General features: G+C 34.6%; 1 protein-coding gene across 1 annotated transcript in view; it reads left to right on the plus strand.

The window, feature by feature from the left end:
* Positions 1–12,231: 12,231 nt before the first annotated feature.
* Positions 12,232–20,555, plus strand: part of LOC117331580 — a 51,859-nt gene continuing 43,535 nt past the window's right edge. The window contains exon 1 of the mRNA XM_033890386.1: positions 12,232–12,427. Coding sequence (XP_033746277.1) covers positions 12,331–12,427 — 97 coding nt within the window. The 5' untranslated portion in view covers positions 12,232–12,330. The remainder of the gene's footprint in view (positions 12,428–20,555) is intronic.

The following is a 20,555-nucleotide window of genomic DNA, read 5'->3' on the forward strand; positions in this document are numbered from 1 at the left end:
CAAATAGCATTTATATTGTCTACTTTTTATATAGTGTAATATAAGGAAAGGTATAATAAAAATAAAAAATATCATAAGTAACACATTGATAACATATCTTTATTCAAAAGTTAACATTATTTTAAAATATACAGCAGGTTTGCAAACAAACTTTTTACACATTTTTGACATTTGTAGAAAAAAAAACTTTCATCATATAATAGTTTTTCATGATGTACATTTTTCTAAATAGAATTAAAAGGACTTTAACAAGATATGTGGAAACAGTGATTGACATATTTCAGATAAGATCAGGCATACAAGTATGCTGGGCGCTTGTCTCATTCCCATCTGACAACACTGTTCACTTACTATACGCTCTAATTTTAACAAACCTTGTTAATATGTTAGATGATAGAGTAACATTGGAAAGAAAATAATACCATTTATTCAATAAATCTGTAAAATAGTTTAAAAAAAAATAAATAAATAAAAGCTTTGTTCCTACTTCTTACACAGCGGTGACGTTTGGTTATTTGTTTATGTTCACGAATGGCATTTAGTCTTCGTTAGATTGCTTACACGTCTCTACGCTGTGCTATTTACAAACAACAATACACTTTTGATTTAAACATATTTTGATTGTATCACAAATATACAATGGGGATCGGGCACAAGTTTTCCAATTTATATGAAGCCTTTTCCCAGGTTCGTTTTGCTTGATGGAGAAACGGTGTTTGCTGCTTCTGATGTTCAGCTTTGTGCTGTTTTCCTCAACATACTGCATTCTGCATTTATTGCAGGTAAGGAGATATACAACATTGGCTGATGTACAAGTCAGTGTTTGTAAAATGTGAAAAAAAACTTGTTATTGTTGTTGTTTTCGCATTTAAACGTATCTGTAGACTCTGTATGAACAAAGTTTGCACGTTTTTGTTGTTGTATGTATTGAAGGCGCCCGTTGCTACGACAGAGGTAGAAGAAGGTAATTTTCTGCTCACCAACAGAACTCTGATGTTTTTGGTCTATGATAGGCCAATAACGGTGGCTCTGGACATATCTGTTTGAGCTTTGCTAGTAACTCAATTATGCGCCAATGGTTTTGTAGAATGGATGAAAGCGGCGACAAGTATGGATGAAAAGTGACAACAGGAGGAATCGTATGTGTCATAATTCTGACTTTATATTCGAAAAGGCTAGCTCTGTCCAGTACCCTGACTTGTATATTTCCCGATCTATTAAGGTAGATTGATCATCTAGAAAGAAGTGGAATTTTAGCTCAGAACATCATGGTTCGAAGACTGTATCATCCGACACTATCCGTCGAATACGTAAAGCTTGGGAATAAGGAGTGCTTTTCGTTGTGTGTAATAATTACAGGCTTTATTTATTCTTGATTACATATTGAGTCAACGACTTGTCTTACATATGGTCAAGTAATATGTACATTATTTACAACATAAATATATAATAATATATATATACATACATATGTAATACATGTAGCTGTAAATAATTTAGTAGTAATATAATGATGGAAATTATCACAGTTATATTATTTGAGATTGCCATATTGCACTAATGTTTCAGTTTCTTTGCAGCCTGATCAATCATGCAGAGGGCTATGCTTCTGTGTTGGTCATATCAACTCTTACCACGTCTACTGAGTCATCAGCATGCTTAACCAGGCTCCACACTGATACTTCTATCACAGCTTTGAATTATTTCATCTAAAAAGTAGTATATTTCAATAGTAAAAAGTCAAAACATATTGCATTACGACATCATAAAATACTGTTTGACGCATTTCTTAAAAGATAAAAGACTTTTGCAGTTTTGTACCTACGATGGTAAACTATTCAATATGTAAGGACCTTGGTAGGTAAGATCTTTTGAATATATATATATTTTTTAAAGATGGCATGTAAAATACATTCTGTGCTGATGATCTGGTAGTTTTTGTTTGAATTGCGGATGACAACTTAAAGTTATGCAAGGAATCTGGGGCCATATTGTTAAGGTACATCAGAATAGAGTTGTTGTATAAAATCCGTTTTTCTTAAAGTAACCCTTTTGAGTTTTTTTAACATATCTGTTGATGGTGTATAAAATCACTAGGCTGTGACGACATACGGGCACTCTCCCCGTTTATCTGCTATCTTATGTGCACCCTAGAAGGCTTAAACCTTGATCAGCAATCGATATCGATATCGATATCGAACGGTTACGGCAGAACCTGGAAAGAGCATAGACATCTGTGAGGCGTTTTTGTAATGATTTCACACATGTCAGAGTTCCTGCTGGCTTGTTCGTCAGAACTCTACAGGCAAAGTCTACTAGAATATTTGTTTATTGTCAAAAAACGTTATTAATAATGCATACATATTAAATTCATATCTATAAATGGTAAATGAAATAAAACATGTATGGAAAACAGCCATACAATTTGTACTCTAATCAGGTTTCTTTGAAAGATTACTGCTTATCATTCCATATGTTATTAAATGTATGTAAACTGTGTTACAGTTTATTAAAGATTTGAAATAAAATGATTATTTCAATATAAATTTCTGTACATATATATGGTTGACTTTAAAGATAGTTTAAATAATATATCTATATTATGTTATTAATTATTTATATTGCAATTTTACAGTATAAATAAATAACATGTTTTTTAATCATTACACATGAAAATATAATCACTATTTTTAGTGATCATACATGACTAACTTTGTGCCAGGTTAGTTAATAAGTAGCCAGCTACTGAGTTCACAGAAATACCCATGTCAATATATGCCACTGTATGGCTTCAAATGAAGAAGCTGTGCAAAGCAGGGTGTGTGACCCCAGGTTGGCTAATTTTGCTTCTGTTCAGCCAAGACCACCAAAACAGTTAAATTGTCTCCTTACTTGAAAGAAACGATTGTGGCTCTCTATTGCAAACGAAATAATTAAGATAAACAATGTCAAATAAGACTTAAAACAAATGGGGGAACAGGTTTAGGAAGACCAAGAGATCAGCGGTTTTATTTAGTTAGGATTCAAAATAGATTTCCTTTGCGAACAAAATTTATTTGAAGATAATTTTTTACGTAATCCCGAAAATAATGTATTTTCAAAGAAATTACACATACACTAATTTACAAGTTCTCATCTCTTACCCTGTTAGATTAAAAATGTCCCTTGTGCACACAAATTTAATTTTGAAATTCTTGTAACCCAGGAGTTAATGCACATTAAACTAAGAAATGACAAATACAGTTATTAAATAGTTCTTATCTTGTTACATTCGAAAATAAAGACATTGTTTTTAAAAGTAATTGTAAAGAAAGAGAATGAAGGAAAAAAAAAAGAGTAATTCCACAGGAAAGTATAAATACAAAGTCACCACTTACTAAAACCGACCGATAGCCTTACCCGCAATTAGTATATATTGTTCTCATTCAGTAAATATAATTATAGAACATACCTCTAGATCAAATTGACACTAGCAGCATATGAGCAATTTACCTTTAAAACTGACCTTTTGGAACTACTCTGTCTTTAATCCAAATAGGTCAATATATTTCATAGTATGTGTCATTTATACATTATATTTAACAAATACAGGTAAAAATCATGAATGCACAGTGATCGTTCAATCCAATTATAAAATCATAGACTCAAATCTTCGAACAACTAACGACGTAAGGCCAGCTGAAGTTAGTGTATGGGACGTTTGATAAGTCCTTACTAAACTAACACAATGACAATTATATGAATCTGTGGTAATTTACCCGCTGACCTCTAATACTCTATACATTCTTCCACCATAATATAAGATATATTTAAAAAGTAACAGGAGAGAAATCAGAATATCGTTAGGAATAGTTAACTCATAATGGTGTATTTGGGTGTTAAGTATTTTAAATGTCAAGTAAAAGTTTTCACCTTTCTTCAATTTTTAATTTTGTTTTAGAATTTTTTTTCGACCATTTGCTATGTATTTTTGTGTGTTGTAATATGCTTTTATACTATTTTCCAAAGCACAGAAACTTAAATATTTATTGAAACATTTGGATCTATAAATATACTGCTATTATTAAATTATTAAACTTATAATATTGTCAAATATTTGTTTTTATAATTACAACTCACAACTGCTTTTGAAGAATTAAGAATATAATTAAATCATTTCTGTATTAATTAATCCTTAAATATTTTGTTCATTTTCTTAAATTCATATTTTGAAAAAGAGATTGTTGCTTGATAAATCCATACACAGTTGATAGAAGTTTAACATGAAATGTCTTTTGTCAATTTTTTTTTTCAAAATCAACATTTAAACTGTTTTAAAATGGGACTGGGAAATCATTATACATTTCATGTATTCTTTACTATAGTCAAATCAAAAAAAGTATTATTTCGAAAGTGTCAGATAAAGACAGTCACACATATGTACATATATTCTATACGACCTTGAAAATATATGTTGATCCAATTATAGATACAGGTAAGGTGTAAGTCTTAATCATATGTATACAGGGAATGCACTCCAAGTTTAACTGGATTCCAAACTGATTGCACTCAAAGTCTAACAACTGTATGATTAAGTGACCACCTGGATGTGAATAGATCTAGATCCTTCTCTATATCTGGGCTGTTTAATTTCATAAAAATCAGAAAATAATGTATTCGAATAAACTCTATACTATGTAAAACCTTTCTAAACAAAATGTTTTGCATATATTTAATGATTATAAAGTTTCGTGATATTTTAACAAAGGAAGTTTGCTACGTATGATAAATGTTTTATCAGAAAAGGTTTTTGTAATAGCTAAATGATGAAAACTTTTCTTGAACTTGATATGTTTGTGCTAATAAGATACCCAAACTAGCTTGAATTATGCAAAGAATAAATCTACATGTGTACTGTGAAATTATGTGTAACTTAAGAATGACCGTCATTGCTGTATGGTTTGTGTTCTGTATTGTCATCTTATATAGCTTTACAAAAGTCACCTATGATGTTTGAAATTTAGGTATACCCTCCAGGCTATGAATGGATCATCTAATCTTGTTAACCTGGGAAATTAAATCCTTCGATTTCAGTATCTGATGTACTTATATTGGGCATAGGAATGTAAGTTGTAATAAATGTCACCCATTCTTTGTTGTGTCAACATTGTATGTAACAGATATGTACTGTAAACGTTTATTTCATAAAAACTTAAGTTATGAGAGATAATAATAGTTTCTCTACTGATGTTTCAATGCAAATATCGATAAATACAATGCATACTTGCCTCAGAAGTCTCAACATACATGAATAAAAATGACATATCGGTTTTATAAAACGACAAATAGGCATTTTAAACGTAATCATTTGATCTAAACTGTATTATTTAAAGAAACTAAAAATACAACAATTTAATGAGTGGATTTGACAAAATGTTCACGTTTACATCATGTCAGCAAAAACACACCGGAAAGGGTGGTGAATTTTTTAATACAAATCGGTGTATCTCCATTAATGAATAAAAACGGCAGACGGTTTAATGAAGCGACTCTCTACACGGCGCATAGATTGAACGATTTCAAAATAGTTTTTCTTCACTATTCTTTTTTTTAGCTCACCTAAGGTCCGGTGAGCTTAAACCATGGCGCAGCTTTTTTTGTCCGTCCGTCGTCCGTCAACATTTGCTTTAAGTTGCTACTAGTCATAAAATGCTGAATGGATTTTAACCAAATTCGTCAGACCAATCCTTGGTGGATGGGAACAGATGCTGCATGAATGACGATTCTGACCCCCAAAGGGGCCAGAGGGGCGGGGCCCAATAGGGAATATAGAGGTAATTTCTCTAAATCGCTACTTGCCATAAAGTTATTGATGGATTTGAACCCAATTGGGTCAGAAGTATCCATAGGGGAAGTGGAACAGATTTTGCATAAAAGGTGACTATGAACTCCCTGGGGCCAGAGAGGCGGGGCTCAATAGGGGAAATAGAGGTTATTCTTTTGAATCACTACTCTTCAAAAAGTACTGAATGGATTTGAACCAAATTTGGTCAGAAGCATTCTTTTGGGAAGGGGAACAGATTTTGCATAAATGATGACACTGACCCCATGGGGCCAGAGGGGCGGGGCCCAATAAGGGAAATACAGAATAATTCCTTTAAATCACTAATAGTCATAATTTATGAATGGTTCAAACCAAATTTGTTCAGAAGCATTCTTAGAGGTGTGGGAACAAATTTTGCATAAATGGTGACACTTAATATGAATACCAAATTTCCAACAGTTTACTTGCCCTATAAAATGTTTTACTGTATCATTTTGAAATGATTGTTGGTACAAATGAAAAAGCATTAACACAATTAAATAAAGGTTCCATTTTCTCAATAGTTGATTGTTTATCCTCAATAACTAAATAAACAATTTTGGTCTCGCAATATCAACTCTTTTCATCAACTTCAGAACTCTTCCACCAAAATGTTGTTTTACAAATTCTTCACAACGAAATCGCTCAGTTCCAATTAAATGTGAAGGGTTAAGGACTGGACAGTTGAATCTATGCCACACTTTCATAGCTTTTTAAAGGTTGGCGGTTGACAAGGCTTCTTCGATATATCGATCTGCAATGTATTTACTATCAAGCATGACACATACGTGTCCTTCCTGGTTAGCTTGATCATCTACACCTCCTGCACATACAAACAATTCCGATATGATCTCTTTAAAACTCTATGCATACATCAAGTATAAGCATGGAGTCTCTCCTTAGATGTATCCATCATGCAGGAATGCTGCCTCCCACGTGCTCCATAAGCATGATAAACAAATTAACCAGTGAATCGTCATAGAAAAATTGTTCTTCTTTCCATGATCATTTATTCTCATTGATTCCATGATGGGTTCGTTTTTTAGTTCTTCCAAGTCGTTTTGTATCAGATTCTGAATATCGCAAATGTGTAGTGTGTAATATCTACAGAGTAAACAATCAAAATGATGGTCTTCAAAATCACGAAAATCCAGGTGATGGTAGTCATTTGTAAATACATACAATCTGTTGATCACTTCTTATGCTCGAGGTTTACGCAATCAAAGGGTGTTAAGTAGATTAAATCTGCTCAACACATAAAACAGGTGACTTTTTCACTGTGTCCCGAATAAAGAAATCATTTACAGGCGAGCTGGTTTGTTGTTTGGATTACCTGTTGTGGCCTGTTTTGGAATGTTTGCAATCGATTTCCACATTTGATTAAGACTGATATACCGGACGTATGTGATCTGAAGTATGACGGATACAATTTGTCGCAATATCTTCCTTGTTAACGTATACAATTACATACGTACTATAAAGTCTCCGATAGAAACAGTATAATTTTAAAATGTTATTTGTATACTGTTTCCGTCTTTCTTCATTTAAATCTTAAACACCTTCTTTTCTCCGTTTTTCAAGTTGACTTGTGTAATTTTGAGACAACAGTCTACTTTACTGCATCCAATTGATGATCTCTTTTGCTATCAGTGCTAGACTTAAACGACTGCATAATATACATACACAATGTCGCTCTTGGCGCGGACATGTTCAGTCTTCCAAAGAAGGTTTTGTGACCTGCTTATTAATAAACTAGATACTCCCTACGTGAGGTTGGCCTTTCCTCTACGGCCATTTCATCACGGCACACATTTCGAGATCCTCCGCAATGCTTTCCCATTAGGCTATGCATGCTTGTATTGTTACGACATTCCAGGATCGTCCGTGACGCAATACCCCTAGGCTATACATTCAAGGGGAGATTCTGACACCGGTAAAACACCCCTACTTCTTATAGAAACTTACTCTACCTGATGCTTTTTGAAAGTCCCGCAATTTACTTCAGTATTTTAAGATGTTAACAACATAAGTATCAAGTAAATGTAGCTGTGCTTCTATATCAAAAAGTATTCCTAATATAATGCAACTGCAAAATGAGTCTTTTTACCCAATTCAGAAATCTTATTCTAGATTTACATACATGTATTTAATCTCAATAAAATACCCAAGTAATTAAAATCTCTCACCACTTTAACACTAGCCTGGGTCAGGCCTGTAAGACTGGTATTGACATGCTAACATTTCCCCTTACTTTAACACTAGCATGGGTCATGCCTGTAAAAGCTGGGGGATCGATCTGCTTAAGTTACATCTACTGATGATCCTTAACTTAAAAATAGCGCAAATAAAGAAATGTTTGAAATTGTCGTGAAATAGAAACTAGTCTTACAGGCCTGACCCAGGCTAGTGTTAAAGTAAGGGAAATGTTAGCATGTCAATACCAGTCTTACAGGCCTGACCCAGGCTAGTGTTAAAGTAAGGGAAAATGTTAAGTCATACAGCCAGGACACAGGTGTTGAAGTAAGGCAACGTAGCCATTGTCAAGTTCACTGATCCGGTATGTGATCATATCAAAAGACAGCGTTTTTCATCATCATATTCATTTTTCAATGGCGCAAGCTCACATCGATCAGATCAAGAGAGAAGACATAAGTCTAACGGACATTTCACCCAACAAAGTTGTTTGCCGTCTCAGTCCTACACAGGAAGCCATCATCAGAAAAACTAAAGGTGAGCTTAGGATCTGTTTGATTGAAAATGGAAAGAAAACGAGGCTATCGGGAGAATTTCTAAAGAAACTTTTGACATTATTAGAAAGTTTGTGGTGTGTCTGTGCATTTGTAGAAAAATAGCATGAACACCGAAACAGATAGTGTAAGTGTTCATAACGTTTCATCCGTGATAAAACCCAATCATCCAGGCTGTGTGAAGTTAGCTCAACATACGACATACGACATACGACATTCAAAACTTCATATCTTGTGTTTTTACCAGCCAACGAGGTAACTTTTTAATGTTCAGCGGCTCAACATACGACATTCAGATTTTGATTTTGAATGTTCAGCCGCTGAACATACGACATACGACATTCAGATTTTGATTTTGAATGTTCAGCGGCTCGACATACGACATACGACATACGACATTCAAATATTGAATGTTCAGCCGCTGAACATACGAATACGACATTCAGATTTTGAATGTTCAGCCGCTGAACATTCGACATACGACATTCAGATTTTGATTTTGAATGTTCAGCGGCTCGACATACGACATACGACCTTCAAATTTTGAATGTACAGCCGCTGAACATACGACATACGACATTCATATTTTGAATGTTCAGCCGCTGAACATACGACATACGACATTCAAAACTTCATATCTTGTGTTTTTACCAGCCAACGAGGTAACTTTTCAATGTTCAGCGGCTCAACATACGACATACGACATTCAGATTTTGAATGTTCAGCCGCTGAACATACGACATACGACATTCAGATTTTGATTTTGAATGTTCAGCGGCTCGACATACGACATACGACATTCAAATTTTGAATGTTCAGCATAATATATTGCAAATTATTCCACAATGCAATGACAGGGAAACGCATGCTGTTCTAGCAGACTTTCTTTCAAACACAAGAGAAAACTGTCATACCAATGGGAAAACAATTAATGATATTTATAATTTATATTTTATTTGTCCAGTCAAATGACACTACAAGCCATAGCTGGCAAGTTTGGAGCACGTAGCGCACTTCAAGAGCACATTCTGCATGTGTGTTGACAACATTCGCCATCTTGTTTTCAGAAACGAAACCTTCCAAACCACAACCGGTGGTGGTTTGAATGGTTTAATAAACTAGTTTAGGTTTATCAGAAACAAATGAATGAACCGGTTTCAGTTTAAATGTGGTTTGAAACTGGTTTACTCAACAAATGGAAAGTTTACAGAACCGGTTTGAAACTAAAACTGGTTTTAGGAGAACAAATTCGCCCTTAGAAAGCTCAATGTTGTGACATATACGGAAACAAAAATGGCTTCCAATGTGAATCGACTGCGGTTGAAAACTATAACAGCTTCCGCAATGAAGAGAATAATAGGAAAATGGGTCAAACACAATCCTAGAATTAAACTTAGGAAGCAGTACAATAGATTGTAACAGTTCAAACATGAAAACAGCAGTAATACGGACGCCGCTCGTATTCTGCTTGATTGTTTGATAGTAGGTCATGATAATCTCGGTAATATTTACACAAATACGGTCTGTACCAGTACATCGCTACTGTCACTATACTATATGAACAGTGTTTACACTTATTTACACATAAATAATATTTACAGAACGTGTTATTTAACATTTAAACCACTGTGTATAATATCGTTATCCAACTAACCCAGATGGAATATAGATATCGCCTTGTAAACTATCGTGTGTTTGTGTTGCCACGATTTCAAAACAGTCACGTAATGATCTAAAAATAATTTCCGCGCTAAATTAAGAGGGGGATTCCCAACTAAATTGAGTGGTCAAGGTGGACATAGGGATTGACTGTGAACATTGGAACAGCACAGAAACATAACTGGAAAGGAACAAAACGCGTACATTCAGTGAAAATTGCAACGTTTTTACCGTGATGTCCCTTTTAAATTGAATGCAAGCTGAATAAGTGGATGCATCTATTCAAATGACACATTTGCAGTCTTATTATCACCAAAAATGATTCAAACTGATATAATTTTGTTATCCGTGCTGAAACTGCGCATTTATTAATTACATCGTAGTTCGTTAATTTATTTCACCAGTAGTTTTTACATTATAACCACCAGCATTAAAACTATGCCGTTTATCTTTTTTAAAGATATTTCTTGTTAGTTGTAATCTATCCTGATTCAGGTTCTGAAACTTGTAAATCGGAACCAGTCAACCCTACGGTGAGTGTGATACCTGAATAACATCTATCTCACATTACTGCGGTATAATTACTTAAAGAGGCTTACCCGCAGACGGACCGGTAAACGGCACATCTCCGATCACTAAATAAACTTCAGTACACGTTTCTATGTGACAAAATTAGAGGCTTTCCGACTTTATTTCTTGAAAACAATTACAGAATATGTATTTAAAAGACGTTTTAAAACTCAACCTGAGAGGGAAATGTATGGAATATAACGGCAAATCTTCTTTGTAAATCGCCGCTGCCTTTGAGTTATCACTGTGCGGCACTGTGCACGTGCTTGTTTCTTTGATGTGTCAATCAAATTAAACTTATTGCGGGTTGCGATTAAATAAATAATATTTAAAAATGAGGTTTTAATATCACTTTTCAGCGTTTTATAAGGAAAATAAAATGAAAAACTCAACAATTCCAACAATCTGTCATGTGTAAAAAATCTTTTTCTATTAGCCAATTTTTCTGATCTCTCTGCGGGCAAGCCTCAAGTCAAGGTCAACGATTTGCATACCTTTGTTACTAGTCCTTCATGTTATAAATGTGCTAATTATACAGTCTGTATGGGCAAGAAGATTGAAAGAAAAGCATTTTAAGTGCTATTTGATGTTGAATTTGGAGGGTTTTTCAAAGTGCTGTTTCTGATATTGATATAACTACAAAATAAATACTGAAACAGCCTACAATTTACTTTAATATTACGCGAGATATAGATATTCGGAATACGCAACCAAAACTAATAAGAAATGAAAAAAAAGTTTTCATTTACAAGTCAAGGTGCGAATATGTTGGATAAGATTATCGGGCGTTTTTACAGAAAATCCATAAATCTTTACTTCCTCAAACAATAGTGAATCAAATGAATGATTCGTATTTATTTTTCAAATCGGGTCATTTTCATGAGAACTGGACATAAGCTGGGTTGTAAATAAGAACCAATTGCCGTTTTGTGCAATCGGGCCGGACCATGCTCTAGAGCATATCAACAAAATAATGCAGGTATCGGGTGGTCTCATCGACATAACCCTCGATGAAAATGCTCGCTCTCGCTTCTTCCTTGTTCCTTGTTCCTTGTTTGTTATTATTACTATTTAGCGATCTGATGAACTGATGTTGATACAACCTACAATATAGTTCTCCCCACAAGGTCACATTCACATTCGATGTCACCTTGACACAACTTTATCAACTTCCAACCTTTACGTAGAACATTTTGGTGTAATACCCAACATTGTAGAACATCAGAATGAACAAAAAACTTAAAACTTAAGAATTCGGCGAGAACGTCGTTAGATTTCATTGTAAGCACGTTGTAAACTAGAAACTATATATAATGCTTTCAACAAATGCATTGAAGAGGAACGCATTGGTAAATCGATACCTGAGGTTATAACCTATCCTATAAACGACCCTGTATGTTAAGTCGTATTCGTGTCTGTTTGTCTCAATCGACAGGGAATGCTCATTACTTAAATCGTTTACTTACGGCCGTGGTATCAGGAGATATTAAAAAAAAGAAAATATTGCGGAACATGGCACGTCTTTGGAAAAAAAAGTTGTTCTTCATCTTCACAGGAGCATTTCTGCTATATATAACTGTGAAATGGATGCTGCCGATCAAAACAAGAGGTAAGCGTTACTCAAAATCCCAAATTTACTTCTAGTGTACCTAGACCTTCCTAACCGTAATTTACGTAGCATAAGCATTATATGTTACCTTCAGCGAAAGCTTAGTTTCTTTAAGATAATTGTCTTCCTATTTACAAAATATTTCAGTAAAGAGTAATGTTATCTTGTCCGAAACAGTAGTTGAGGTAAACAGGTTATAGTCATGATATTATCTGGCATTAAGTGACTTTGAAAACGGGCATTTTAACCCATTGTTTTTTTGGTTTTTTTTTATTAGGTGTAATATCAGATCATAAACTTTTGTTATAAACCATAATTGTCATATTGAATTCAAGAATTTGAATGAAATACCAGAGACATATATACAGAGACATATATACAGAGAGATTGGCAGCTCTCTATTTGCCCTTGTGTTTACATAGTGGCCCCTGGCCTTCCCACAATCCTTTGCGGTCGCTCGGTTCAGTCTTCACTAGACGCCATATTGGAGAAAACTTGAAAACCAGACACATAATTATCGATAATTTCTATTTGAAATCATCACCAAGATCCAATTATGTGCTTTAATTTTATTAATATCAAATTGCAGAAGTGTCATAAATATGAAATATATCACAATTTGCTGTCCAAGTGTTTGTATTTTGAGTATGAAAGTCAAGCACAACGCAGGAAAGATCGGCGGGAATCTCCAATTTTCGAAAAGTCCCTATGGGGTTTTCGAGAATACGGATAAATGACAACAATGTGCATGATAATCAAGACCACATTCCATAAGTATGATAGTTTTTGGTTTATGTGGTAACTTTTGTAGTGGCCTAGATAAAACAATGTACTTTTTGTGTGCGTTTAAAACTGACGATGTTTTGGTCGGACGTAATGGCTGCTTAATTACAAAACTTGGACATGTCGAATAGGACCCAATGGATTTTAGAAAATACGGATACATGGCAACAATGTGCATGATCAATAAGACTATATCCCATAGGTATTATAGTTTTTGGTTAATGTGGTAACTTTTGTAGTGGCCAAAATAAAACGATGTGCTTTCTGTGTGTATTTAAAATGACGATGTTTTGGTCTGACGTAATGGCGGATTAACCAGAACATGTCGAATAAGTTCCAATACTACGATACACACATGCGCATAGCCCGATTTACCTGCGCTCGCGTGTGTTTGATAGGAGACAGGGACGCTCTCGATAAGGGATATGCTTGAGTGGTCACGAATAAAGGGAGCCACTATGTGTACGGGGAAATAGCGATGTTACTAATCTCTCTGTATATATGTCTCTGGAAATACTTAAAAACGTTAACACTAAAGTCTATGGGAAAACAATTGGTTGGTTGGTCCCTATAAGCAAGTGTTGAAACTTATTTAAATGAGTTTATTTTGTTTTTTTATTGGTGCTTTTCATGTATATATTTCCAAAGTAGTGCATAGAGAAGTTGTGAAAAGCCGTTGTGCAAAAGACTAAGATTTAGTGACCCAAAAAGAACCTTAAAGTAGTTTCTTATCAAGTCTCAAAGTATTTACTTTCGTTTGAAATTTTGTTTGGAATGGTCATTTACCCAATGATCGTTATAGAACGCAGTAAGGAACATAATCTAAGAGAGAGACTAGATTTAAGAGATTAAGATATTGCCTAATGTAAACATGGAAATAAGAAAGATATGGAAGGTAAATGGTTTTGCTGAGTAGAACACAGAAATAGGACAAAACTGTGAACTCAGATGACCTGCTATGCTTCAAACGGGTACATCATGCTCGGAAATGTAGAGAAGCTAGAAAGAGAAACATATTTCAATCTTACAATCTAATCCCACAACTGTTGCCTAATGGTGGTGCTGTAACAAGATAGGACACACCAGCCCCACCATTTGTACAAAAAAGGACACATCAGCTCCGCCATTTGTACACAATAGGACATATCAGCCCCTTCATTTGTACAAAATAGGACATATCAGCCTCACCATTTGTACAAAATAGGACACATCAGCACCGACATTTGTACAAAATAAATCACATCAGCACCGCCATTTGTACAAAATAAGTCACACCAGCCTCACCATTTGTATAAAATAACAAACATCAGCCCCACCATTTGTACAAAATAGGACACATCAGCCCACCATTTGTATAAAATAGGACACATCAGCCCACCATTTGTACAAAATAGGACACATCAGCCCCACCATTTGTATAAAATAGGACATATCAGCCCACCATTTGTACAAAATAGGACACATCAGCCCACCATTTGTATAAAATAGGACGCATCAGCCTCACCATTTGTATAAAATAGTACACATCAGCCCACCATTTGTACAAAATAACAAACATCAGCCCACCATTTGTATAAAATAGAACACATCAACCCACCATTTGTATAAAATAGTACACATCAGCCCACCATTTGTACAAAATAACAAACATCAGCCCACCATTTGTATAAAATAACAAACATCAGCCCCACCATTTGTATAAAATAGGACGCATCAGCCTCACCATTTGTATAAAATAGGACACATCAGCCCACCATTTGTACAAAATAGGACATATCAGCCCACCATTTGTATAAAATAACAAACATCAGCCCACCATTTGTATAAAATAGGACATATCAGCCCCACCATTTGTATAAAATAGGACGCATCAGCCTCGCCATTTGTATAAAATAGGACATATCAACCCACCATTTGTATAAAATAGGACACATCAGCCCACCATTTGTATAAAATAGGACGCATCAGCCTCACCATTTGTATAAAATAGTACACATCAGCCCACCATTTGTACAAAATAACAAACATCAGCCCACCATTTGTATAAAATAGAACACATCAGCCCACCATTTGTATAAAATAGTACACATCAGCCCACCATTTGTACAAAAAAGAACATATCAGCCTCACCATTTGTATAAAATAGTACACATCAGCCCACCATTTGTACAAAAAAGAACATATCAGCCTCACCATTTGTATAAAATAGAACACATCAGCCCACCATTTGTATAAAATAGTACACATCAGCCCACCATTTGTACAAAAAAGAACATATCAGCCTCACCATTTGTATAAAATAGGACACATCAGCCCCACCATTTGTACAAAATAGGACACATCAGCCCACCATTTGTATAAAATAGGAGGCATCAGCCCCACCATTTGTATAAAATAACAAACATCAGCCCACCATTTGTATAAAATAGGACACATCAGCCCCACCATTTGTATAAAATAGTACACATCAGCCCACCATTTGTACAAAAAAGAACATATCAGCCTCACCATTTGTACAAAATAGGACACATCAGCCCACCATTTGTACAAAATAGGACACATCAGCCCACCATTTGTATAAAATAGGAGGCATCAGCCCACCATTTTTATAAACTAGGACATATCAGCCCCACCATTTGTATAAAATAGGACACATCAGCCCCACCATTTGTATAAACTAGGACACATCAGCCCACCATTTGTATAAACTAGGACACATCAGCCCACCATTTGTACAAAATAGGACATATCAGCCCACCATTTGTATAAACTAGGACATATCAGCCCACCATTTGTACAAAATAGGACACATCAGCCCACCATTTGTATAAAATAGGACGCATCAGCCCACCATTTGTACAAAATAGGACATATCAGCCCACCATTTTTATAAACTAGGACACATCAGCCCACCATTTTTATAAAATAGGACATATCAGCCCCACCATTTGTACAAAATAGGACATATCAGCCCCACCATTTGTATAAACTAGAACAAATCAGCCCACCATTTGTATAAACTAGGACATATCAGCCCACCATTTGTATAAACTAGGACACATCAGCCCACCATTTGTATAAACTAGGACACATCAGCCCACCATTTGTATAAACTAGGACATATCAGCCCACCATTTGTATAAACTAGGACATATCAGCCCACCATTTTTATAAAATAGGACATATCAGCCCCACCATTTGTATAAAATAGGACACATCAGCCCACCATTTGTACAAAATAGGACACATCAGCCCACCATTTGTACAAAATAGGACACATCAGCCCACCATTTGTATAAAATAGGACACATCAGCCCCACCATTTGTATAAACTAGGACATATCAGCCCACCATTTGTATTAAATAGGACATTATCAGCCCCACCATTTGTATAAAATAGGACATATCAGCCCCACCATTTTTATAAAATAGGACACATCAGCCCACCATTTGTATAAACTAGGACACATCAGCCCACCATTTGTACAAAATAGGACACATCAGCCCACCATTTGTATAAAATAGGACATATCAGCCCACCATTTGTACAAAATAGGACATATCAGCCCCACCATTTGTATAAACTAGGACACATCAGCCCCATCATTTGTATTAAATAGGACATTTTCAGCCCACCATTTGTATAAAATAGTACACATCAGCCCCACCATTTGTATAAAATAGTACACATCAGCCCCACCATTTGTACAAAATAAGAAACATCAGCCAAACCATTTGTAAAATTTTGATTCCCAACCCCATACGGATGCTTCTGACCTTATTTGGTCAAATTGCGATCTGCTGTTAAGAAGAAGTAGAAGTCAATTATTGACGGACGGATGGACGCCACGGAGTATAGCATAAGCTCACCTTGGTCCTTTGTCGCTAAAAACTGAAGCATACAAATTTCATTAAGGTTTAGAATTATCATGCATAAAGTAAAATAAAATAAGAGTCTAAAGTATACAAAATTTTATTTATTTGCAGGTTTTGCTTGGCAATACTTTGTTAAAGCTAAATAAAAAAATCATATAATGCATAAATCGTTTGCAGAAGTTTGATGATTGGTTTTATCAATGTGAACTACGTCTGTTTTACTTAAAATTATATACAGTTAGAATAAACAGTGTTGTCAAAGGTCAGTCAGAGTATTCCTATTCTAATTAATGTAAAAAATACTCTCACTTAGATATATGGAGTGTAATTTTATCAGTTGTACATTTATCTTTTAAAAACGCCTTTATGTATTAATCTGTTTTCATACAGTTTGTTTATTTTAAATGCTGTTTACTATCCTGTTAATATTTTTATTTTTACCTGTTGAATAAACATGTCTAGAGTTACATAACATTAACTTGTTACAGCTTGTTACTTGTTATATGACGTCCAATTAATATCCAATGTCATTAGGTTTTGTATACTTCTTGAACAAAATACTTTTTCATATTTATTTAAGTTTTACTTGAAAAGACTTTTATGATACCTGAATACCAGAGGAGAATTCAACATTTTATATTGTTGTTATACAAATGTGAAAAGATTTTGATTAAAAAAACCCTCTCTATATCTGGATAGTAGCCTATAATTAAAAAATAATAATGTACTTGAAGAAACTCCATACCATATAAAACATTTCTAAACAGAATGGTGAACATATATATATATTGACTATAAAGGTTCGTGATGTTTTTAACAAAGGTAGTTCACTACGCATGACATAAGTTTTATCTGAAATTATGTGTAACTTAAGAATGACCGTCATTGCTGTATGGTATGTGGTCTTTATTGTCATCTTATACAGCTTGTATAGCTTTACAAAAGTCACCTAGACCAGATGTTTAAAAACTAGGTATACCCTCCACACTTCGAATGTATCCTCGGATCTTGTGTAAACCTGGAAAAATAAATTCTTCGGTTTCAGTATTAGAATTAAGTCTCAACATATATGAATAACAATGAATGACGTTTCGGCTTTTTAAAGCAACAAATAGGTTTTGTAAACGTGAATATTTGTATTATAAAGTGTACGGTGTTAGGCTCAAAGAAACTAAGAATACAAAAAAAAAAAAAAAAAAAAATGAATAAATAAATAAAACAAATAAATGATTGAATAAAATTTTGATAAGATGTTCATGATTATTACATGTCAGTAAAAACAAATCGAAAAAGGTGGTAAATGAAAACGATTTTATGAAGCGACTCTCTACACGATGCATAGGTTGAACACTTTTACAAATCTTTTCTCTTCGCCATAGTTTTTTCGGTTCCATATTTCTCCAATCTGATCGTAACATATTTGAAGTGATTGTTGATACAAATGGAAAGCATACACGAAATTAAGTGAACAGTCAATTTTCTCAACGAATGTGTATCCTCCATAGTTAAACAAACGATTTTAGTGTGACAATGTTAACTTTTTTCACAAAATTTTGAATTCTTCCAACAAAATGCTGTTTTACATACACAGGCAAAAGTGCCACACATGTGCCACATGCGTAAAACGCATGAAAATCATATGGAAATTTACATGCGTGGTTAAGCAGAAAAGAGCACGCGCGTAAATCGTGCGTTGAGTTCATATGAATATCGTGCGTAATACGCATGTGTCTCGTGTGTAAATTTCCACGTGCGTGGATCATGTGTAGATACATGCGTAAATTATGCGTATCATATGCGTTACACGCATGTAAAATCTGCCATGCGAGAATCGTGCGAATCAATATGCATGTGGAGGAGACGAAAAGAGCTACACACGTATCTCATATGTAAATTACGTGTGTAATATGCATGAAAAGAGCACATGCGTAAATCACATGATTTCTGAGAAAGTCTTGAATTGTTCTAGAATTCATTTAGAAATGTACTAGATAATTCTCAAACAATTCTATTACAACTCAGAATGTGTCATGTCAGGGTCCGCAGTGGCCGAGTGGTTAATGTGTCCCAACATTGTTCCATTATAACCCTTCACTTCTGGATTGCGGGTTCGAAACCCACATTGGACAATTGCCAGGCACTGATCATAGGTCTTTGGTTTATCTCAGGTACTCAGGCTTTCCTCTATACATTCAACACCTGACATCCCTTTAATGACTCTGGCTGTAAACAAAATAAAGCAAACCGAACTGAACAATGTCAGATGCCCAATGGGCATATTATCTTAAAGTCTAATCAATAATAACCAGATGAAAATTTGTCATTTAGAATTAAAAATATAATTCATTTAATACTTGCTCACGTAAAGTAAATCCATACAAAAAAAAATACACTGTAAATAAGACTTTTCCAATAACTTACAATTTATAATGTCAGTTTATGTTATGGTAATACAGATCACTACACATGTATATAAACATTAAAAACCACTATCCATGTCCTTGGCGTTTGCATCATTGGCATAATCACTCGTATAGAGAAAAACATCACTTTTTCAACAAGACCGAGATACTGTTGTCTTATTTATATTGTTTGCCTCTCCAACGTCATTACTTCTAGTTCCAGAAATCACTTTTGTTGCATGGAGATATTTATACAGAATCATATGATATACAGTTCCTTGAATCTTTTTCCTTGAAGCTTAACACTGTTGACATGGGTTTTAAAACTGCCGAGCCTTGCCTGCTGCAACTGACTGTCTGTTAATAATGCCAGTCCTATAACTTGCCAAAAGCAGAAAACAGTTTCACCATGTTGCAGATGTCTTTCAGCTTCTCCAGATGTTCACCTTTGTTGAAGTTTCCCTTCTGTAAACAAAATTAAGAGAAAAAAGTAATCAAAATTGGTTTTCATGGTACATTCACACATGATGAATTATATTTAATTATGAGATGATAATCAACATCTCAATAATATGACTACATTACTTTTCAAAATGGATTAATTTGGAGAATTAATCACAGAATCATTGCAATGACAGTATCATACAGCTTTATAAGCAGAGGTTAAATACCTTCCCTATATAATCTATAGTAAATTTTACCTCTTCTCAATGAAGACGCTTGACCCCAGGGTTATGAAATTCACAATTTTGGTAAAGGACCTTAAGACCTTTCCATCTATGTATTTGATACAAAGAGTATTTGATTCCAGCTTATCTGGGAGTGGAGAAGAAGATTTTCAAAATTTCAGTCAATTTGACCCTTTTTGACCTGCCCCTCAGGCTTCTCTGTTGTGAGTTTGAAACCCAAGTGGGGCAGCTACTTGGCACTGACCAGAGATCAGCGGATTAAACACTGAGTTTTCCAGCGTTCCTTCTCCTCCAAAACCCGGTACATCCTTAAATGATATTGCCAGGCTTTCAACAGGGCATGAAAAGAAACCAAACTGACCTGGACGTTGGAAAAGT

This window comes from Pecten maximus, chromosome 7, assembly GCF_902652985.1.
Source record: "Pecten maximus chromosome 7, xPecMax1.1, whole genome shotgun sequence".
Classification (NCBI taxonomy): Eukaryota; Metazoa; Mollusca; class Bivalvia; order Pectinida; family Pectinidae; genus Pecten; species Pecten maximus.